Source organism: Amphiprion ocellaris, chromosome 14 (genome assembly GCF_022539595.1).
Source record: "Amphiprion ocellaris isolate individual 3 ecotype Okinawa chromosome 14, ASM2253959v1, whole genome shotgun sequence".
NCBI lineage: Eukaryota > Metazoa > Chordata > Actinopteri > Pomacentridae > Amphiprion > Amphiprion ocellaris.
In genome coordinates this window covers 11,204,962-11,228,826 of record NC_072779.1, presented here as the reverse complement: position 1 = coordinate 11,228,826, position 23,865 = coordinate 11,204,962, and the positions used below count along the sequence as shown (strand labels likewise).

The 23,865-nt window shown below is 40.2% G+C and overlaps 1 protein-coding gene across 15 annotated transcripts in view; it reads right to left on the bottom strand.

Annotated features, from left to right (window-relative positions):
- Positions 1-882: 882 nt before the first annotated feature.
- Positions 883-23,865, bottom strand: part of synj1 (synaptojanin 1) — a 29,531-nt gene continuing 6,548 nt past the window's right edge. For 3 of the 15 annotated variants that reach the window (XM_035953307.2, XM_035953312.2, XM_035953308.2), the window contains 26 exons: positions 23,414-23,475; positions 21,363-21,459; positions 20,306-20,481; positions 19,384-19,465; positions 19,141-19,293; positions 17,577-17,742; positions 17,132-17,155; positions 16,271-16,462; positions 15,211-15,295; positions 14,708-14,848; positions 14,425-14,617; positions 14,181-14,339; positions 13,172-13,328; positions 12,779-12,905; positions 12,377-12,589; positions 12,208-12,286; positions 11,825-11,990; positions 11,486-11,668; positions 10,965-11,093; positions 10,725-10,763; positions 9,583-9,630; positions 8,121-8,162; positions 7,276-7,325; positions 6,971-7,160; positions 6,011-6,348; positions 883-4,716 (listed from right to left, as the gene is read on the bottom strand). In XM_035953307.2, the coding sequence (XP_035809200.2) occupies positions 3,682-4,716; positions 6,011-6,348; positions 6,971-7,160; positions 7,276-7,325; positions 8,121-8,162; positions 9,583-9,630; positions 10,725-10,763; positions 10,965-11,093; positions 11,486-11,668; positions 11,825-11,990; positions 12,208-12,286; positions 12,377-12,589; positions 12,779-12,905; positions 13,172-13,328; positions 14,181-14,339; positions 14,425-14,617; positions 14,708-14,848; positions 15,211-15,295; positions 16,271-16,462; positions 17,132-17,155; positions 17,577-17,742; positions 19,141-19,293; positions 19,384-19,465; positions 20,306-20,481; positions 21,363-21,459; positions 23,414-23,475 (4,326 nt within the window). In that variant the 3' untranslated portion in view covers positions 883-3,681. Of the gene's footprint in view, positions 4,717-5,677; positions 5,702-6,010; positions 6,349-6,970; positions 7,161-7,275; positions 7,326-8,120; positions 8,163-9,582; positions 9,631-10,724; positions 10,764-10,964; positions 11,094-11,485; positions 11,669-11,824; positions 11,991-12,207; positions 12,287-12,376; positions 12,590-12,778; positions 12,906-13,171; positions 13,329-14,180; positions 14,340-14,424; positions 14,618-14,707; positions 14,849-15,210; positions 15,296-16,270; positions 16,463-17,131; positions 17,156-17,576; positions 17,743-19,140; positions 19,294-19,383; positions 19,466-20,305; positions 20,482-21,362; positions 21,460-23,413; positions 23,476-23,865 lie in introns of all 15 variants that reach the window. The other 12 variants (XM_035953309.2, XM_035953314.2, XM_035953310.2 and 9 more) reach the window with 9 other exon arrangements.

The window sequence follows — 23,865 nt, the reverse complement described above, 5'->3', positions numbered from 1 at the left end:
ATGTTGACCTATTGCTAATAGCATATTAATTAATGACTGATAGATTCATTGTTTTGTTTTTGTTTTTTAATGAATTTGTAGAACAGTTTAAGGTATTTTAAAAGGTTTTTAAAATATCTGAAAATCTGAAAATGTGAAAACGACACAGATGATGTCAGTACAGGGACATCTAATTTTTTTGCAGCAGCAACAACAGTATAAACAGTCCCTTCTATGAATGTGACTCCCTTATTATTTTTTTATTGTTACATTTTTTTTAAAACCTTATCCACTAATTAGCCTTTTAATATACATTTTTAAGCTATTGTCAAAGGCATTTTATTGGGATAGTTAAATGAAAGATGAATGGAATTACAAAACTATTCAATTAAACATTATGTTGCACAGTTTAAGTGTTTTTAAGGGAATAAGCTAAACCTACGTTATATGGTAAGGAAAAATAACATGCACATAATATTCTGATCAATTCAACACGTCAGCTGAACCTAGTCATAATATCATAAGATTGTTCTAAAAAATAATCAACATTAAGGAAATAGTGTGAAGATATCAATGTATGATTTGTATGTACAATATATTGCCAAAAGTATCTCTTTGCTCAGGTTCACCCCCCATGCCATGACAAGATACATGGGAATCAAGCACACATATCTGATGAATACTTGTTTCATACTGATAAAACTGAAGTAAGAGATGAAAATATTGTTGCCAAGACAATGAAACAGAGGTTTCCCAATGCTAGCAAGCCTAATTCTGTTGTAGCAACAAAAACGTCTGCACAACTGAACTTTGAGTGATTTAACATCCGTTTACAGGTAGGACTGTGTATAAATTTTATGTTGTGCAGTCAAGTTACAACCTGCAGTCAAAAATGACAAACACTCGTGTCAACGTACATTTATTTTTGCATACATACAACATAAACTGCTTCATACATGTGCCATCTGCTGTGCACTTAAAATATGGAACGTTTGATATTAACATGAATTACAGCTTCATGTTTGCACTTTAATACATACAGAATATGTTCCACAACACAGACTTCTATTTACTATGGATTATAGCCATAAAAAGGGACACCAACCTCACAAAAGGAGCAATTTGTTTCCTATAAAATCTCATCTTGAACCGTGAAATGACACAAAGCGCTGGCTAGTCACCTACTGTTAATGCAGATACAGTATCTACTGTGCACATTTGGATAACACAATAAATGCATTTAAGAGATGACACCGACATGTAAGCAAAGGCAGCCTGATACACTTGCTTACATAGATAGCTACTGCTTTCAATGCAGTGAGTGAAGATTTTTTTTTTGTATTTTAAGACGTGTTTAAACACAGCATAGAAGCATTAGTTAGCTGGGACCTTCCTACGTCTGAAGTTTCTTTCTCTGCGTTCCATCAAATTGCTTTTCAGACATTTTAGCTGATTACATAATTTCTGAGGGCTGGGGAAAACGGCATGTGTTTAGTCTCCAACAGCTGGCGTGTGTTGTGTTAGGGAGGGTGGTATGACCGCTGATCCTTTTGAACATCTATTGCTTGTCTTTACTGTCAACGCGAATGCCGACCATCAGCAGTGAAAGCAGGTAGTACAGGGTGAAATACTGACACATCACCTCTGACGACAACACCACACACACACACACACACACACATGCACACCTCAAGAATGGATAAGTTATCAGAGAGTCTCAGGAACAAACACCCTCAACTGGAGGAAACAAGCACGGGTTAGATATCACAGGTGGATTTGCAAACGCTGAGAAGAGTTCGACACCCAACACTCAAATCTCACTGCTGTCTGGAATGTGCCACACTGCGCCTGAGAAAGACACAACACACAACTGGAAATGTTTTCTGGTGATGCATTTGTGCCTGAGCATACTGCGTAGTTCTGTCAACGTATTCAGTCAGAGTGGTGAATAATCTGTTAAGTGTTGCTACAGAGGAATTCTCATTTAGGTGGTTTTGAAGGGGGGGAAAAAAGTCCTGCATTGTATTCTTTTCAGATACAGTGATGCTGTTCCATAGCCGCTGGCAGGCAGGAGAGCAAATACACAGTTACAGCCTAGAGCGAGTGAATACAGTGGCTGTTAGTTCAGAACCTGTAAGGAAATACACTGCTTATACTGAAAAGAGAAGACTTTCCTAAGGGAACAGCTCCGGTATTCCACTCTTAACTCTGTACACACACCCACATCCAAACACAAACACTGTTAAACACGACGACGGACAATATGCACCTCAAATACATTACATCACTTCTCACCACAGTAACAATATTAGATTATTTAGAGTAAATGCTATTAGAAATGATAAGCATGACTTTGTCGATAAACAAAAAGTTAAATTAAAAAGAAAAGTGCCCTCTTATTATTATGGATGGCATGTGTTCAGTGCCATGTCCACAGACCCAAATCACATCCTTTTCGTACTCTGAGCAACAGTAAACACACGCGCACTGCATTCTCTGAATTTACAACAGTATGGTTGGATGCTTTGGAAAAATCTAGAATTATCCAAACACTGCAGAGGGGGGAAAATCAAACAGCGCTCACATCTGTTCAATCTACACGCCCTCAATTTATGCCATCAACACACAATACAACCAGGAGAGCACACACAGCATTTCAGTGCATATCAGTACCTTTGTGCAAACCACTGGCATGGCCATCACATACACACACATTTAGCGAGTAGTTTCCAGATTGAAAACGTACATTTATACATAATCACTATGTATAGGTTTTGATAAAGAGCTACAAAATATCTCCAGCTGAGCGTAACCGCCTATAAACAAAAGATGACTGGATAGAGAAAATACATAATGCCTTACTATCAGAAGGGTGAGACATTACAGAGCATCAGTCCTGTGGTAGTGAACAGTTTGACTGACACTGACTCTGACTCGTGCTATTTGTTTTTACACTGTGGAGTCAGCAACGAGGCGATGACAAGACCCAGTGCTAAATAAAGTACATTCATTATAAAAGCAAGCACGCAATGCCACTTTTAAATTTGCATCTCTCAGACAAAAAACAACAGACAAGATGTACAATTAACTATTTGCAAGTCAAAACAACCTGATTTGGGGGCAAATGTAAAACCTGCAGTGTATAACCTTCTGCTAGGAGACAAAACCAAGAAAGTAGAAGGTTACCATCTACTCTGAGAATTCCACTCTGATGAACAAATCAGTCAGAATGAGGGATATGAACCGCAGTGTGTCAGCAGATGTAGCAGTAGCGAAGGTATACAGATTTACGTGAAACCTCGCAGGCGAATGCAGTGAGCTGCAGAGCCACACAAACGTGTCTTGATATTGCACAGGTGGTTACACACGATTTGTGCGTATCGATATAGTTTACATAACAATATACGGTAGACACAGGCACATGTTTGCTGCCATAAATAAAAATAAACATCAGAATGATTCATATTAAAATAAGTGTTAATATCAGGGAACAAGCAAACATCTCTGTCGTAAAGTTAGAACACACATTTAGGCTCACTCACTTCTTACGTTACCACTCGAGATATAAATCCTTTCCTGTGATTCAGAAGGGGATTGGTCTATACTTCTTAAATACTGTCTCTTTTTTTACATACACACACATACACATTTATCATAGATCTATACATATCTGGATATGCCCTCTATATGTGAAGGGTGATCCTATCGCTCTGTCGACTCCGTTGGGAACAAGCAGTTGTCACCAGGTCCCTTTGGGAGCCTTTTGTTACTGGTTGCAGTTCTATTTGGGATGGGAGGGGCGAGCGTTGGGAATGCTGTTGGGGTGGAGGACAACCACTTGGGCTCTGAGTCAAACACAGAGCTTGAAGGCAGAGCCTGACTTTGGGATAGTATTGAACTGGAAGGGAAGATGGGGTTCTGTTGTGTTTTGGTTGAAGATGGAAAATCCAAATCATCATCAAAAGTGACCCACTGCTGAGCTGGTTTCCCTGCTGGGGGAGGTGGCTGGCGACGAGGTGCAAGGGCAGGTGGAATTGAGGAGGGCAAAGCCAGGGGCAGAGCAGGGGCAGAAGATGGTTCAGGGGCGAGAGGGAGCAGAGGAGCAGGTGAGGGATTAAGACTTGATGATGGTCCAAATAGGGACATGGTCCTGTGGAGCTGGGAGGTGGGTGCAGCTGCAGGGGCTGCCATTGGAGCAGGGGTAGGGATGAGTGGTGGAGTAAGAGCAGACATGGTTCTCTGAAGGCTTGCTGTTGGGGCTGGATGCTGGGAGCTGAAGTCTGGGGTGAGCGCTCGCCGCTGCTGATGCTGCTGCACCAGTGGGCCTGTGAAGGGGTTGGTGCTGCTGGGTCGGGCAGGCAGCGAGTCCGTCGGGAAGGGGTTGGGGGAGGCACGCAACGTCTCCTGAGAGCGACTGCGAGATGGGACCGGAGGAGGCGGGAGCAGCGAGGACGCGAACGGTGACGGGGTGGAGAGTGAGGAAGAAGAGGAGGAATCAAAGGCCTGCAGGTCTGACAGAGCAGAGGACTGGAGAGAGAAGGATGAAGGGAGCGTTGTGGAGGAGAACGTTGATTTAGGAACGGCGGGGGGAGTACGCAGAGAAGAGCCTCTGGTCAGGGACTGGGTGGTGTGCCAGGTAGATGAGGAGGAGGAGGAGGACAGGAAGTCAGATGTAAGTGTGTCAAAGGGGTCGGGCTTCCATTGTGCTTCTCTTTGGATTCCATTCAGTCCACTGGTCTAAGGAGGGACAAAACAAAGAAAATGCCATTCAGCGATCACAACAAACACCCTGTCAATATATCAACCATGCCGTGTTCCTGCAGTGTTTATCTAACTAACCAATGGACCATACGTTTAGAAAGTTTAAAGATACCCTTTGGAGTTTACTTGTAAACAAACTTTCAAGGTATCTTACTTAAGTACAGCATCATCCTTAACAAACCTATTCAACATACCATCTTGATAAAAAGCATCTGTATTGTTTTTGATCAGTTACCTTCTTCCTCACCCTTGAATTTGTTAAAAAATAGGCAATCTTTGAGGTGAGTTTAGTTTTATGCAACAATAGACAACTGACATGCAGCCCTAGCTCATTAAACATGTATGGCAGCTAATCCAGCGGCTTGCATACACTACACATTTGCATTACTGTCCTCCACAGGGTACCTTTAATCATTTACAGACACGTATTGTGTTTAATTTACAACACTGACTTCTGCTGGCTACTGGTATATGTATCACAGGCCACATACAATCACACTAAATCTAATACAAATGAATGAAATTTAAAAAGAAAAAAAAAGTAAAATTAAATTATGAGGTCATTGCATATGTGCTCACTGTCAACACCAGAAGCACAGCGAGCCCATATGAAAGGACAAGTGAGGGGAAATGGCCAACAAACAACACTGCATTTTCATTCATATTTTCAGGTCATTTATGGTTTGATATGCTGACTTGAGGAACAGAACTGAAAATAAATAATGATCCATTTTATGCGGCTGAAACAAAAAATGCAAGGCCTTGCAGTAGACTGAAAGTATCCAGGTAAAATAGCTTGATGTAAAAGGTAATAAAATCAATTCCAACAGAAGAGGAAGAGGTTACTGCGTGTAATGTATGAGATATAATAACATCAGAGCAGAGGATTGTTGTGCTATGGAGGATGAGACAAAAAAAGTGGTTTAATATCAAGTACCTGTCACCCTGAGGGCTTCTCCAGCTTGTGAAAAAGAAACAAATGTATCAGAGAGACAAAAGCAGGAAGAACAACAAAGACAACTAAGCTCATCTAATGTGAGACAAAGAAGAAGAAAAGGAGGCTTTTTTCCCTATTGTTGCAGTCTCCATCATCTGTAATTATTAAGTGTTACAATATATTGTCTAATCAGCAGAACTGAACAAAAAATCTGTTGAGCAGAACTTAACGCAGTGCAAGCAGGAAAAGTACTCTCAACAAATAATTATGTTAGTGTTCTTTGTTCAGTGACCGAAATTCCAACAATTTAATGAAAAGGAAGTTGGCACCAACCTCTGCAGCTGGGGCTGTATCAGACTTGGCAGCATCAGGCGGCAGAGCATGAGAGGAGCGGGAACGTGGTGGGGGTTTAGGAGAGGCTAAACCCTGCTGAGGCCCAGCTGGGGCGGCAGGTGAAGCAGATGGAGCCGCTGCTTTAGGAGCTGCAGCTTGCTGTGGCAGGAGAGGAGCTGGAAGTGAGGGCTGCATCGGTGGTGGAAGTTGAGACTGAGATGAAGGGGCAGCTGGTTGAGGCTGCATGGGTGGCTGCATGGGTGACGAAACCTGGGGTCTTCCTGAAGGTGGGCCTGCAGGAGGAGGTCCTGAGGGTGGAGGACCTGAAGGAGGGGGACCTGAATGAGGAAACAGAATCCTTAAGTTCTATATTGTAATATTAAGTTTGTACCCTCAATTTAACCTAGGCTACAGAAACAAACAATAGCAGTTGGATTTCACTTCTTTTTGTTATTCGTAGTTAGTCAAAAAAAAAAAAAACATTTTTAAAATACATCTATACTTCTTCAACCTTGAACTGAATCTAAAACACACAATTGGCCAACAACCGATGGACACCCTTGGCAACAACTTAAACAACAAAAGCTATGGACTGCACAGCTATTTGTGGACATACACGAAAAATCTAATGTCAGTTAGATGAGGACTTCTGACTTGCATGCTGCATTTTTATATGCTCACTTAGAGTTTGGGAACTTTGACTTTGATGTATAACACAAACTTCTGAAGTCATAACACTATATAAATGTCAATAAATCCTAAAAAACTGCAGGACTCCGAGCCTTACTGAATGTCATTCTCCTGCTCTATTTACCAAAATTCCTGTCAGTCTCGTTTGAATAAAGGCAAAATACCAAAAACAAAAAATTAACAAAATCGTCAAACGCTCCCTTAGTGATATTTTAGCATATAATTGTATTATTATAGTATACCGCTCTCCGCAAAAACATATTTCTTTACCCAGAGGCAGGTCAGTCGGTTTGGCCTGAGCACTGGGCACAGGTCGTGGGGCTCCAGGGTGGGTGTCTGGGATGGGCCGAGGGGCCCCGGGGTGCACCTCTGGGATGGGCCTGGGTGCTCCAGGATGAGAGGGTGGTGGTGGGCGAGTCTGAGGGGGCATACTGATCACTCCAGCTCGGGGAGGAATATTCTGGAAGATAAAGAGTGAGTAGAGAATAGAAATTAAGAGGTTGGGTAGAAATTTAAAAAAAAAGTGAAATAAAACTTTAAGTCCTTTTGTTGTAAGTCATCAAATGTAAACTCACTGGTCTGGGAGCACCGGCAGGTCCAGGAGCTCCTGCTGCCTGGCCTCGACCTGAAAGAGATAAGGCAGACAAGCCAAGCAAACAAATGTTTAAGACGGCTTTCGTACTATTAAATATTTATCATGAGGACTGTGCACCGCCGGGAGAGATGTAAGAAACAGCAGGAGCATTTAAGAAAATGAGGTTCAAACAGATGAAATTATAAATTCAAGGATACTGTACTAAATCCCACACGAGCAGACTACAAACCCACCCCAACCTATGACAGAACAAATTACACATGGCTGACTTCATTATTGGTGATGACTCAGTCATTCCTGAGCTGCAGGAGGTCTGGATGAGAGGCAAAGCTTTGTTCTGTGTGCCAACTGCTTACCACACAGCAGGCATACTCCTCTTCTTTCACTATTCTTGTTCTGAGCCCCTCTCAAAGCCCGTGAATATTTTCCCACGCCACTTAGATGTCTGCTTCTGTGTAATACTTCACTGTACAGTCACCAAACGTAAGTCAACCCTGCTTACCACACACACCCTTAGAGTGACAGAGGGATTCAGCTAACCACAAACACCATACAAATGGGTGAGGTGCCGACAGGTCAAGTCACCAATAAGCTGTGCAACCAAACCCTACCCTCCACGCTAGGAGGGATGTATTTAGTGTCAGGATTATAGTAAACAGAAAGGGATAATCTCACTACCATATCACAAGGGAAATGAAACTCCACACAAAGCAAAGATTAACTTTCAAGGAACAAATACAAACCTACATAACTGACTAACAATCATTTGTCTTCATTTGGTACATTTACGCAAAGTGAGACTACGTCATGCTTTGTGGCACTCACCTGCAGCGGAATCTGGTCGAGGAAGAGCAGGGCTTTTTGGTCCTTTGCAGCACAAAGGAAACCAAACCACATTACTGTTATACACAGAGTGGAACACTAGTCACAGGAAGCAGGAAGCAGGTGCTCCCTATGACAACACTTTACGAGAAGCACTAGGGAAAGCGTATGACGGCAATAATGCAGCAGAGTAGCGAAGTACGAGATGATCTCACTATCTACCTGCCTGAGAAGGATTTCCTCCACTAATTATGATGGATTCCTGTAGTCAAGTACACTTTAAGACCTTTTTAAGTCTGGACCATAGAGATTTTCCTTTAAATCCCATTATCTCCTCATTACGAAAAGACAACAATGACCAGGTCAGTATTAGTCCACAATGAAAGTGCACACTTGGGGATATGATTATACTGACTGATCAAAGTAGCCTTATTTTATGTTAGTCATTGCACAAGTGTCCACCAGAATCCTAGGTGTCATTATTGACTCAGACCTGAATTTTACCAACTACTTGAAAGCTGTTACTAAATCTACCTATTACCACCTGAAGAACATTGCTAAAATCAAGGGTTTCCTGTGTTGAGAAGACACAGAGAAACTTGTTCATGCATTTATTTTCAATAGGTTAAATTACTGTAATGGTGTCTTTAAAGTCTTAACAAGAGCTCAATCAAGCAGCTGCAGCTGATCCAGAATGCTGCTGCCAGAGTCCTAACTAACACCAGGAAACTGGAACATATTACACCGGTCCTCAAATCACTGCACTGGCTTCCTGTTAGTCAAAGGATAGAGTTCAAAATCTCACTCTTGGTCTTGGACCAAAATACATCCTGGACTTAATAGCTCCATATGAAGCATCCAGAGCCCTCAGGTCACCAGGGACAGGTTTACAGTGTGTTCCCAGAACCAGAACTAAAAATAGAGAAGCAGCATCCAGCTAATATGCTCCTCACCTGTAGAACAAACTTCCTGAACACTTGAGGTCTGCTCAGACTGTCGGCTCGTTTGAATCAGGCCTAAAAACCATATTGTTTACTGCAGGTTTCTCTTAGATGCTCAATCTATTTTCTTGTCTTTTATTGCACTTTTATGATCTTCATGTCTACTTTTATGTTTTATTTCTATGATTTTAATGTGTCTACCTTTAAATCATTTTTCTGAATTTATTTCTTTGCCATTGTAAAGCACTTTGAATTGCCTTGTGTATGAATCGTACTTTACAAATAAACTTGCCTTGCCTCCTTATTCTGTATTCAAATAACCTAAATATTATCTGCAGCAGTCTACCAAACACATCTTTTTCTCACACGCACACACACGCACGCACGCACACAACTGAAAGGGCTCATAGGAAACCACAATTTGTCAACCACCAATGTCATAAAAGCATCAATGACATTGATGAACCAGTATAAAGTCTACAGGCACCAGATGACATTTAATAACACAGCTCCTGGCCAGTTACCTTCACTGCCTCTCCTACCAAGCAGTGGGCTGGGGCATGGGCCAAAGTCTTAAAAGCCAAAGAAGGGACACAATAATTTTAAAGTAAAGTACAGCAGGAAACATAAAAAAAAAATCAACTGATTCAATGTTAGCTGCAGTGTTGGTTGTACAACATTAAAAAAATCCATGATTTACTAGCTACTCTGACATTAAATAAATTCAAATATGGGCAACAATGTCGCAGAACACTTGACATTTACATAGTACTCACAAAGAAAACACAAAGGAAGGACAGCTGTAAATTACCAAGTACAAAATGATATCGACCAAAATTACATACTATGGGGAGTGCTTGTATGAGGCATAAGCAGCACTGTAATTTGAATGACATAAGTGGTCATTTACCTCTTTTCAGTTCCTTAACCTCATAAACACAGACTTAATCTAGCAACTGTTTACCTGAAAACAAGAATGACACATTTGAAAAGCTGAAGCCACACCAAAATACCATCCAGTTAGGATGGTATTTGGGTCAGCCAGATGTAGGAGAGGCTTTATGTTACATTGATGTTTCAGAAAAACAAATGTGCCTGTGTTTCATGTCGTGCTGCAATGTCACTATCCAAAGCAAATGCCTGCTGAATTAAAGGAAGCTCGATGAGAAAAATAAAATGTTCTGGCTCGCTGTTAAGTCTAAAGTCTGAAATACTCAAATAAACTGTTAGTTGTCATCATATATGTAGCCCAAAGTCATTTTTGACATCCTCTGGTCTAGAGCATCTCTATGACAGCAGATCTATGTATTCATAATTATACTCCACATAGGGAAAAACAGTTATCATGACAACATCAGGCTTGTATTCCAATCAGAAATCAATCCTCTCACACAAAAGTTGTAATCTTATGATGTGAAGTTTTCATTTAAAACCATAGTGGGACATTATTGGCACTAATGATGAACATTTGGTGATTTACAGCACATTGATTGAACTGAAATGAGCATTCGTATACAATACAAAAATTTTACAATAATAGGTCACTAAAGCAGCTGTAATTCATTGTCCTTCTCTACGTGTAGCTCAAATGGAAAAAGCAGCCGCTATATCAAATGCTTCAGCAATGTAAGCAGACAAGCACATGGTTCCACAGCAATCACTTTACCTGCAGAGTCCTTTCTAACTGGTAGAGGGCTCATACCTCCTTCACAGATGAGGCAAAACAATGGGATAAAGGTGAAAATGTTAAAACCTGCCTCAAATATCTCATACTGCACCATGCTGGAAAATGTAATATTGATACTTCTAATGTAGGATTTTATTTCATTAACCAAGGTTACAGGCTCTTGCTAGAAAAACAGGCTTTAATCAAAGAGAGACAAAAGGACTAAAGATGGTACTTTACCTGAAGGTGGTGGTGGACGTTGAGGTGGCGCGGGTCTAGCTGGGGGTGCATTGGGACGAGGGGGAGGTGGACGTTTGGGCTCCATGCTTGGAGCAGTGGGGGCACCAGGCTGGAAATCAACGGGAGGTCCTAGAAGGGAAAAATATACAAGACGGGGCAAATTCATATATGAGAAGGGAGTGACTCGTGACAATGTTTCCAATTGTTTTTAGTTTTGACTTCATACTTTATCCACTCGTTGAGAACATGCACTTTTTGTAACATTTCCTGAAATATATAGGATGGAAAGGCACATGACTTAGAGTCTTAAATGTAAAAAATTTCTTTGGCTATTTTGTTTGAAAAAAACACACTGGTCAAACATGTATCAAATTCTGAAACATCTCTGTGCCAGACTGTGCCAGCACTGTTATCAATATAATTTGGTCGCTGTGCAGACTAATGATGTAGTTTTACAACACACATATTTAATGCTGCACTACAAAATATGTCTCTAAAGCTGCACTGTGTACTGTATTTACCTTGTGATGGTCGGGAAGGTTGTGGTCCACGACCAGGCCTGCTGGGGACAGGAGGTTCTCCGTGGGTAGGGGAGGGACAGGGACTACTACGAGGAGAAGGGAGAGGGGAGGATCCTGGGCCAGAGCCTGCTCCGGGCTGCAGATGCTGGGGAAGGATCTCCTCCACCTCCTCATCCACATCACCTGGTACAAGACAGAAGAGGGCATGACTTCATGTTTGGAAACTTTAAACTCTACAGCCTCTTTTATATAATTGCAGTAAATACATAACATAAAATTGTATTTACAGTCCATGTTTTTGAGGATAAGGCTTGGAGTTTCTCAATCACCACTACTTACCTTCCATATCATAATCATCATCACCCATGTCTGTGTCTTCGGCCAGCAGGGTGGAGCTGGCTGATGTGGGAATGCTTCCGCAGATCCTCTCTACACTCATCTCCTCCTCCAGACTCTTGATCCAGCCTGGACTCTTCAGACGGATGTCAAGCATCTTGCCAAGGACCTACATTATAAACCAGTCAGCACAGACAAGAGAGAAGTAGAGGTTGGTTCAAAGAAGTACTGAAAAACTGATGTATGTGTGTTTTGGGGATGTCCTGAAATGTAGCACAGGGGTGATTAAAATAAGAGACTTTAAAGGATAGAGATGGATACACATTTTACATTAATAATGTTACCACTTAGCTTTGAAGCAATTTTTATAATCAGTGATGACTTACAGTGGAAGCACTGAGAGACAGAGCAGCCAGAGCAGAGTAACCTTCCAGGAAGGTCACCCACATCTTCTCCTCAACAAACCTGCATAAACAAGGACACTGTCAATGCAGACTGATCGTCTAAAGGTGATATAGATTTATGTCTTTGTCTGTGTTTGGATGTCAGGCTAACCTGATGAGGATGACCTCTCCAAAATTAGCAAACTTGTCCAACAGCTCATCTATGAGTGCGTCATCAAAGTAGTCATCAGGGCCAGAGGTGCAGAGTGACACCAGTATAGTGCCATCTGGAGGCCCCTGCAGGGCAATGACATCTTTGTAGACCTGGTGACGGGCCTCTGGGTCGACCTCTAGGATGTCCACATCCATTATTGCCACCACAGGCCTAGAGATACACATGAAGGAAGGCAGATGACCTTTAATGAAAGTGCTGCTTAATTAAAAAGAGACACCACATTTATGTTCTCACTACTGCCACGGAACATTTGTAATCAATGTGATCTGATGGTTTCAAGTGACAAATTTTAATCTGAAATATCATTCTTCACTGATGCAGATATATCTGATTAATTACCTGTGATCAGAGGTCTTCAGCTCAGCCCTGCCATAGTACATTAAAGTGCCAGGACTCCAGGGATGGTCTGGATCTTCCTCATTCTCCCCAGATGTGGAAGCTGCTCCTACTACATTCATCTCTTCAGCTGTAAAATACACAAACATGCACAGGAACAGACTTATGGATTCAGTACTCCTATGCCTCACAGGTTTACATGTTTTATTCTGTCATGCCTATTTATAGAACAAAAGAAGACAGGTAGGGTAGCAGCAGTACATATAGAAATTCTACACCTAAACTAATGGAAATATTTAATGTTGATATAATTTCTTCAGGTAAGACGCCAGAGATAGGACAGAGGAGGGTTACTGTGGAATAATAAGACTTATCAGCAGTGGCTCTGCATCTGACCTGTTTTGTCAAAGTTCCACTTTCTCCTCTTCCAAAGTATACGGTCAGTCCAGGCTGGTGTGCGACACTTCTCACTGGTGTCATAATCTTCTGAGAAAAGGTCATACTTGTAGGTTGGGGCAAAATCCAACTTTCCCTCAATAAAACCTCTGAAGACCTGTGGAAGACAATTCAAGAAAACATTATCATTACACTTTTAATTTATGGATTTCCATTATGTTTAACCACTTTGAAATGACTGAACACTCTGTGGTCTTTATTTATATATATATATATATATATATATATATATATATATATATATATATATATATATATATATATATATATATATATATATATGAAAAGCTTGTAATATAAATTAACCACAATGATCCCCTTATAATTTAAACGACATTTATATAAAGGAATTTGCAATGTATTTTATTAATGATATATCAGTGGCAGTAAGTTGTAATGATGATCGTCATTATATAAACTGCTGCTGTCCTAACTAATGATTGAAACTTAGATCATTCAAAGCTCTCTTAGTCACATTTGAGTTTGGGTGTGGTATGATGGACACATAACAGTGGAACACAGTTCACTGCAGTAAAAATAAAAATTTGAATGTTTTACAAGAATTTGCATGTATCACTGTACACCTTTGCAGCCACAGTCCACTGCAATCAGTCAAGGCAATGTGTCTATGTCTCCTTAGGGGCATGATCAAATAGTTTCCATGGTTCATCCATAATCTTTGAGCAATTCACGTTTTACTAAAACTTTGTAAGCAGAATTTTGAAGTTTTATAACATAATAAAAGTTTTCATGAATTCTGTTACAATTAAAAATCTAAATACTGTGTCCTTTAAAGGTTTGTATATTTCTGTAGTGTTACTTCAGGCATTAAGCACCAATCTCTTGATGTTTTATGTCCTGATAACTGAAAAAAGTTTATTTTCTGTTGTAAGGAACCTCTTGAACAGTTATTAACACTGTAAATCTACATGGGTACTATAGGTCATACCAAACCAGCATTCTTCTGGTCCAATAACTGGTCCCCAGCTGTCAAAGCATCCCAGCTCTGCTGTTTGATGAGCTCTTTGACTTCTTCATTGGGCAGGTTGATACGATAGTTAAAATCTCCACACCAGAACACGTAATCGTGTGAGTACAGCAGACGACCCTGGAGGATAAGATAGACGTAGTTAGTCTATCAGCTTAGGCAAGAGGGAGGTTTGCAATGGATTTGTTAATGTTATGGTTATTACCATAGGGAAGCTGAGTCTGCGTGTGATCTCACTGTAGTCGTCGTTCCTCTCCTTGACCTGTGATTGGCCAGCAGCAAAGTGGGAGCACACGAAGCAGATGCTGGTGGTATGGAACAGCAGGCGGATGGCCACGCCTCCTTTATTACCTGTGGCCCCACCCATTCCCGTTTTTACAGTATCTACAGCTACATCCCTGGAATATATGGAATGACAAGATGACATCTGTTACCACCGACTCAAAACTAATATTAAAATTTCTAATGAGAATCTGTGCGGTTCATACCTGATGAAGGGTGCATGCTGTGGGCGGATGAAAACAAACAGGCACACTCCCACCAACTGCTCTGAAGCAAGAAGCACATACTTGTGGTCCCGTGAGATGTTTTTTTGAAGCTCAGCTGCCCACAGTTTCTGGTTAGTAGTGCTGAGACAAGAACAGAAAGACGTGTTACAGTACAGAAACAAAAAATACAAGAAATAGAGGAAGTCACAGTGATTCTTATCTTAATTTCTACAAGCTAACTTGAAAATGCAGGTAATTTCTACAAATCTATCATTGTCGTGTGCCTGTTTTATTGTAATCAGCGCATTTCAATACTGAGCTAAATTTTTCCAAGTAAAACACCAAAAAGTGCATCAGCTTTAAGCTATAGCCTAAAAGACTGGGCTGTATGGACTACAGCAAAATACTATATCTACTATAGCCCAAAAGTGAAATACCTTGGCTATTTCCTCAGCTCTTGTGTAAAACAGGCCTTATCTTATGTTGACATCTTGCACACATACCTGGCACTGACAATGTTACCAGCATTTAGTTCAACCATTTCCTCAAATCCGATTGCAAAGATATCTATGGGGTTGGCTTTGCTGTCTGGAAAGAAAGAGAAAAATCCACATTTAGTATAACTGTGTAAATAATCTAATACAATGATACATTATATCAGTGGAGTTTGTGACTAGACACCAAGGCTTTGTTTCACTTTTGACCAATAAACTGTGGCATAGCATAACATGGTACTATGCACTATTACATAGGAACAGTGATTCAATATGACAGTATTAAGCACAATGAACTCTATGGAATGGCTGTAAAATAAGACCGTAATACCTAAATCTTTCCATATGGTGACCTATTCTATCCTTCATGGACAGAATAGGTCATCCATTCTTTATTTAATATTCTTGTTTTCTCACTGTGATACTTTTGTTCACATTTCTTAATAAATTCACCTAACTTCACCTCTCTGGACCTCAAGCAGCATCTGAACAGTAGTTACTAAAGAAGAATGAAGGGCTTTTGTGCTCTTCTTTCTCTCCAGAATTTCACAGACACCCTCAAACGTCAAACTCCAATGCCTGACATTTTTGGCATTCTCGGTAATGCACTCACTTGATTCCTTCCCCAAAGATACAATAGATGATTACCGCATTCTTGAGTAACTTTCCAGAGTCTTATCATTACAGTGAGGCATCTAGCAGACTGTTCTATCACTGACAAGAAGAGCCAGGCACAGCCAAGCACATAACCTCCATTCAACCCTAACTGATTATTTTCAAACAAAAAATGGTTGCAGTGATTAAACAAATAAGCTTCTGAGAAGGTTGATGCATACATTTTGTAACCTTTTGACAAAGCCAGGCAAGTGGCTAACCTATTTCCAGTTAAACGTAAGAAAGCCAGCTGTAGGCTTTACCTTGTCATGTAGTGCACAAGCACTTACAATGTTCCTTTTCCCTTGGCCAAAAGAGAATAAATAAACTTTCCAAAACATCAAACGACTTCTTTATCCTAATAAATAAGAGGAGCTCTAGGAAACAAAAACAATAGTGACAAATACCAACATACCCTGAAACTCAGGATGGCCTGCCTTCTTTGGAGCATCCAACAGCCAGTCGTTGAGCGTCTGGTTACGGAAAGCAATGCTGCGAAACTGTTTACCCCCGTTGACATTCCAGGTACCAACACAAACCCGGATCTGCTTGGGCCTTGTGTATTTATGGTAGTTCTGACACATTCCCAGCAATACTCTTGGGGAGGCTGAAGAGGGGAGAAGAGTAGGATTAGAGCACAAACTAGTTAAGTATGCGTATGTATGTATGTATGAAGGGTGGCATACAGGGGAGCAAAACAAAAATGACGAAAAACTAATCACAACTAACAAAACCAATGGGACAGTATCCAAATACAACAGAGGAAGTCCATAACAGTGTTCTAAAACGTGGGACATGGGAGAAAAGATGTAAATCAGAATTCTTGCCAAAATACAGAGAACATTTACATAATCAACCTTGGTAATGGCTTGTTATTGTCTGTAAATTTCCACTTTAGTGCATATAAAAATGTTATAGTTTTTACAGAAAAAAGGCAATTTTCAAATGAATAAACTATGATTTAGGGAGAGTAAGAAAAATGGTAACATCTAATCCAAACAACTTCACACCGGTTTGACTGGTGGTACTTTAAAAAAAAAAAAAAAAGAAATCACAATGGAGATGACTGTTACTGCAAATGAACCTTTCAAAGTATCCTCTTTTAATCACTGTTGCAGGAGCCTGATTATCTGCAACAGACAGCGGATTAAACCACTACCAACATTGGATTGTAAATGAATGCACAATAATGAGTAGCAAACACAAATGACAGAATGACTATGTGACAGGGGAGGACAAAATCCATCCACTGGTGGCAGTCCATCAGTTACTGTACCTGATTGTAAGACAGGCTCAGTGACTAAGATTGTGTGCAAGAGCAGGGAGGAGAAAAGGGAGAGAAGGGAGGGTTAACCAGTGCTTTAACAGATAATGCCAGCAGAGCAGTCGGTCAGTATTAATCTAACTGGGACAGAGAGCTGACACATGGAGATTACGCTACCCACTTCACACAGAGGAGACAAACCCTTCTATTGTGCAATGTAGCTTCTGACTGACAACAGACACATGTCCAAACTCATCAAAATATTCAAACAATTTCCGCTGATGGAGCAAAAACAAAGTAGTAGTCTCAAGAATACTATTAAGAATTATAAAAAAAAAATGTAATATGTAACATGGTGCAAATCTTGCCTTTGTTAAATTATTCATAAGAATATTTAAGGAAAGACTATTAATTCATTAAAATAATGATATGTGTTTTGCACGTTCTAGTAAATTACCATAAAGACTGGAAGTAGTGAGCAAGGCCCGAGCTTTGTCGGCCAAATCACTGTTGAGTGTAGAGCCCAGCCTCAGGATGTCTATAGCTTCCTGCTTAGAACTGTCGAAGAAGTTGTTTTGGATGGTCCGCGTCACAGAACGAGCTCCATCTTTCAGCTTCCCCGCCTACAATGAAGACAGATATGCACAGAAAATTAAAAACACATAAAACCATCCTAATTATGAATTAAAGTCTGACTCCAGAATCCAGCAATGGAAGAGAAGCAAAGAAGAAACACTTCAGAGAGATTCAGTGGATACAGATTTTTGAACTGACAGAGCAAGATCACATTTGCTTGACAAGGTGCAACTTCAAAATTTCAGTGATGTGCAGCAAGGTTGCTTTGACAGATTCCTTCAGTTTTTACAGAAAGACAACGGATGCTGTCTGATAATTTAGGCAACAATCATAATTGACAGTACAGTAAGAAAGGAATCAGTTATCAAGCAATTGTTATTTTTCCATCGTTTTCTTTACAAATATAATTTTGTAGATCAGAAGTGGGATCTCCATGGAGCCTTCAGGGCAGTATGCATCACAGGAATACCCCAAGGGAAATAATAATAAAAAAAACAAAACAGGATTTAAATAAAAATAAATGAAGAAAGAAATCCCACCTATCCCATCCTCCATCAACCTCATCCTCATTGAACCTGCAGACACTGAAATCAACAAACCACCAGAAATAGACCCACAGCTAAAAAAAAAAACAACATCAACTGTCGCGTTAACTTACCACGCAGGTAGAGAGATCCAGAGGACAGCCGAAAGAAATAGCACACAAGAGTTAAGAAACAGAAGCACACAGTTCTACACACACACAGAGGGTCAACTGGTCATGCAGAACTGTGTCACTGCATGCACAAGGCATAAGCAGTCAATGTACTGTTATTGAAATGTGCAATTTATGGTTTAATATCAAAGTAACCATTTAAGCCTTCAATTCTGTCAACATTCAGCACTGGGTTTTGGTCTTTAGTGTACAGCAGGAGCCTCTGTGCCATTTTTATTCGTGGGTGTTGATGTTTTCCTGTCCATGGCCTCATATATGAGGCTACTGTGAGCATGCCTGATCAATGATAGACTGGTCATCTTTTAGACATTAGTAGGTTGTAAAAGTCAAGACTGGCGAGAAACTCTGACCTTTTGTGAGCCTTAGTGTTCCAAACTATAAGAAGATTATATGAAAATAACTGAATATGCAGAAATATTTCGAGTAAGAGAGCAATACTTAGACAACTAATAATTTTATTTCATCTTGCCTTAGCTCATACTAAAATAGTTATACATGTTTGTCCGAGGATGTTGTTAACAGGCTGCACTATGCCAGCTGGCAGCACCATGTCATATGTAACTCATGGAGCAGTATTTTGGAGCTGAAATTGACTGAAGTCTGACCAAATCAAAGAAATCCTATAATAAACAAATTATGATAACCAGCTATGCACAACAATCTGCATAAACTGTTTGACTGAATTTATGTGAATTTGTGCAGTTGTGTGTTTACTGTCCACACTGTGTACCTTGGCCTTGCCATCCAGAGCACCAGTGCCTGCGTAGATCTTACTGACAGAATCACCATTGGCAGACCACATGGTTCTAAAAACCTCCTGGAACCGGGCCACCAGCTGTGGTTTCTCTGTCAAATTCATTTGTTCCAATTGCTTAGGCAGCATCTAAGGGAAAGGGGAAGAGGGGATTAGATTGCAGACTACAGACTTTGACAGAGGAAGACAAGAGCATTAGACACACAGTTGGGTTCCTACCTCAAGCGCAAAAAAGGCTTGGACGCTGTTGGTTCTATCCAAACAGTCCAGACAGTTGGTCCTGATGGTGCCTCCCTGAGTCCTACAAAGAAATGGCAAAGGATCATTCAAGCGGTTTTGTATCAGTTGAGTAAATCCTGTGTACTTACAACTTACTTTAGTGACAACCGTTTCACAATTATCACAAGTGGTAGTATCATCACATCAGAGTCCACTGGCTCATAGTTAATATCAGTGCACTATCAAAACTTACTCACAGATCCTTGAAACCTGCTTAACTCTGATAATTCATCACAATGAGACATATGTTTGCAATGTTTTTCTAAACTGTACACTTTTAAGAGTGTTGAAATTATGTTAAGTGAAGTGAGAGACGAGGTAAGTGCAAAAAAGGGGGACAGTGCTGCTGCAACACCAGATCATCAGGAATGAATGTTAGCTAGTGGTGTAGTTGTAATACATGGCAAGCTATGCAGTCCATAAGTGAATGCTGTGGCACAACTGTGTATACAATCTAGCCAATAATGCCTTAATAAGAAATGCAGCTTATGTCACAGAGGCTAATCGAAACTACTCATAAGCAGGACAGGTATTCTACAGTGAGAATGTATAAATCCAGCCCCAGTATAGAAGATTGTTTTTCAGGTGAAACCAAGGCTATATTGAGCTAAAGATGTTTATTTTGTAAATTCTAAACGTTAAGGTAGGCGTATCAACTAAACATTTGATTCTGAAGTTTACAGAATTCTGCAAAGTATTATGAATGCTAAATTGTGGTTGCATGTTTTGGGAAATGTCTGGCAATAATGGAAGGTGTAGGCGGATGGAAATTATTTTTTTTGCATAAACATGCAAACTCACAAGTCCACAACATTCAAATTTACTACTCCTTCTTTGTCTGTTTTGTATTTTTTTTTCTCACCTTGCAATGCCCATATCTCCAGAGTAGTAGAAGAACCCACACTCTTCAACAAATTTGCTGAGCTGGGGTTTGAGGACACTGTGGAGTTTGTCGGCCTTGCCACCCTTCACGTTTTGATGGTAGTCAAAGTTCACCATTTTCACTGCTGTTGCATGCTCTGATGCCTTCAAGTGACTCTGAAAGTGACAGAGGGGAAGAGCACATATTTCCAGAAATTTCAATTGAATCCACAAATGCTGAGCACACATGGTATATTTCCTGTAGCTACAAAACAAAGGACATCTTTGATAGTAACCTGTGACTATGCAGGCCATGTTTTAGAAACAAGTACTTGGCTGAAATATTGGCAACAATGTTCCTAATTACTAGAAAAGTCTGAGATTCAAAGAACAGATAAAATATTGGCAACACAGTTAAGTGTTTTGCACATTTACTTTGGTAATCAAACACCCACATAACAGAGCAGATGCTAACAGGACCACACAGCTTATGAACCATAATGCATATAAAGTAAAAATGAAGTGCCCACTGTATTATTTATGTAAACTACACTGTATACATATAATGCAGTCAAGGCAATTCAATTCTGACCTGATGATTCAACTAATCCAGCTATGGCTAAGCATAAAATGACTTAAAGATTAATAAATACAAGGGCTTACACATCAGTAATCATTTTCCCATGTTCTTACAAACCACAAAAGAAGATGTGGCTTGAGGTCAGCTGATGAAAGATCAAGTTACAGTAAATGAGGTTTACCAAATCAGAGAGTGAAAAAGAAAACATAAACCACTGCTTTCTAACACTGCTCACTGACTCCTCCGCTGGAAAATACAGCAGGAAAGTGACGCACTCTGTCTGGAGCCACAGCGTCCACCCACTTGAAAGAATTCCTTACTGTTGTTGTGTGGGTTTACAATGAGAACAAAGACAGAATCTGTTTTGACACACATCACTTGCTGTCAGTGTATTTTGGACTGTCTGCCTTGTTAGAAACGTCACATAAATATTTTAATGTGTCTGTCAGCGTTAAGGGACAAGTAAGGTTCCCCTCACCTGAAATGCTTTGCTGAGCATGTGTTCTCCTTCCTTACTTCCAAGCAGGTTGATGATCACTTGCTTACCATACAACCTCCTCAGTGCAGTGAAGTGTCTGGAAAAAGACATACACTCATTTAAAAAAAAAACAACAAAAAACGTTTAGCAATACCAGCCATGTCTTGATTTTAAAAACAAACAAAAAAAACAAGATACTTTGCATCAGTAGTTAAACTTGATGAATACACACGTATGGTACACCGACAGAGGGCAGGATGTAAACACTAAGGAGGATATTATTTGTGCAAAGCCATGGAGTCTGCAAGGTAATGGGCAGTGTCCAACCAGGAAAGTTATTAAAATCTAGGGTCACTACATCAAACTGTTTTAAAAACGCAACACATACAGATAGAAATGCAGCACTGTGCAGCAAACTGCTATGTGTTTGTGACGAGCTAAAGTTGTCAGCCTTGTATTATCCAATAAATATCAACAGAGACATACCGGTCAGCAACAACATTTGAACAAATGATAAAAGTGAATATCCTTAAATATCTCTTACAATAACACTTGTAAAGAGGTGGGATACTAATCAGTTCTTGAAGTTAATGTGTTCAAGGCAAGAAAACAAGGCAAGCTTAAGGATCTGAGCAATTTTGACAAGAGCCAAATTGTGTTAACTGGGTCAAACCACCTCCGAAAAGGGCACATCTTGTGGAGTGTTCAATGGTTAGTGCCTACCAAAGGTTTCAAACACACACTGTATCATTGCTTGCCATGTATAGGACAATGCAGCTGCACATCGACCACAGTGGCCATGCTGACCGCTGTCAGAACTGCCTACTATATAAGCTGCCAGCTGGGACCATGGAGCAGTGAAAGAAGGCGGTTATGGTCTGATGAATCACATTTTCACATTGTGGCTGATCAGTGTACACTAGGCTGTTACAGTAAAAAAATAAATTAAAAAAGGCCAGCTATTACAAAGGATGACTCATCATTCTTGAAATGAACATATTAGAAAGACTAGTAGTACTGCCAGCTACTTGGTGTGAAAAGTGACTAATTATATAATAATAAAATATATATAAATAAAGTCTGATATCTGATGTGTCCTGATATATTCATACTGACAATTTGATAGCAATAATGGGCCTAGCATTGCTGAGTCTATTATGTATGACCCAAAATTATGGGGAATCATAGAACCACTAATAGTCTTTATAGCTTCTCATGAAAAGTGAACCGCATGGCAAATTTGAAACTATTATGGTAGCTGCTGAATGGTTGATAAGGATGGAGCTGGTAATATCAAGGTGTGGCACAGTGATTAGGGTGATCAGCTTTCCCTTAGATGGCCTGCGTTTAGGCTCCAGTGACCATACATGTGGCTCAAATGTCCTTCAGCAAAGTAGGATCTTGAGCAGGTGCTGTACTGTGATAAATCCTGTATCGGACTACATATTTAATGTTTGTCTGCAAATCAAATGTTTAAAGTGCAGCTACGCTGATGTGGACAAAGGTTTCGCAGTCATCGTGTTGAAGAAAAGGAATACAGCTACTGAAATGACTCGTGGCTTACAGTGACAGAACAGGCTCTAGATTTGAATGACATTCAGTTTGGAATGCCAATACTTTTTATCATTTAATGTTGACTTGTGAAAACCTTGAATGCACACACACACACATACACATACACACACAAACACACACACACACACACTATAAGCTTTCTTTCAAAACAGATGTACAAAAACTCAAGGAGTGAATAGAAACAGTCTGGAATGAATACAAACTACAAGTTACTAGGGTCAACAGCTAATCAAGGGCTACTAATGTTTCCTTTATGTTCTCTGCAATAAACCAGCCTCTGAGGACACATTTCAATTAACATCTTCTCCTTGACAAATCTGTGGAGTTTTTCTCTAAGACAGTAAGTGCAGGAGATCTAGTATTATGGTGTCTCCTCTGCTGTTGTTCAGAGGAGTGGTAATCTGTTGGAGGCCAGACAAAGCAGCAGGAAACTGCAACACGCTTGTGCGCACAAACTACCAGAACATTTTAATTACCTTTCGAATGCTGGTGCATTTGCCTCAAATCCCCTTGAGAGTTTGACACGGTGTGAACCAACCTGCCAAGACACAAGTCACAACGTCCATCTTTGGTAAAGATCAAGAAAGTTTAAAAAATAGAGAGAGTTGTGCAGACACACACACGTTGCAGATGGCCAGAAAACCTGAGGATGAAGAATGGATTTGTGATAGAAGTTGTAGACAACATTTGAAAAAGGGAAATGAGAGGGTAGAACAGGTAGATTTGTTTGTACAAAGACACCGAGCAGCAGAGAAATCTTGCAGTTACCTTCCTATGGATTTACAGATTCTTTTTCTACATTTCAAGCCTCTTTTTCCTCTCACTAATTCTCTTTTATGCGCTCTCACTTTGAGAGTATGCTGGCACTGACTGAGTCATGAGAAACACCACAGTCAGAGTCTTACAAGCAAACATGATCACACGAGTA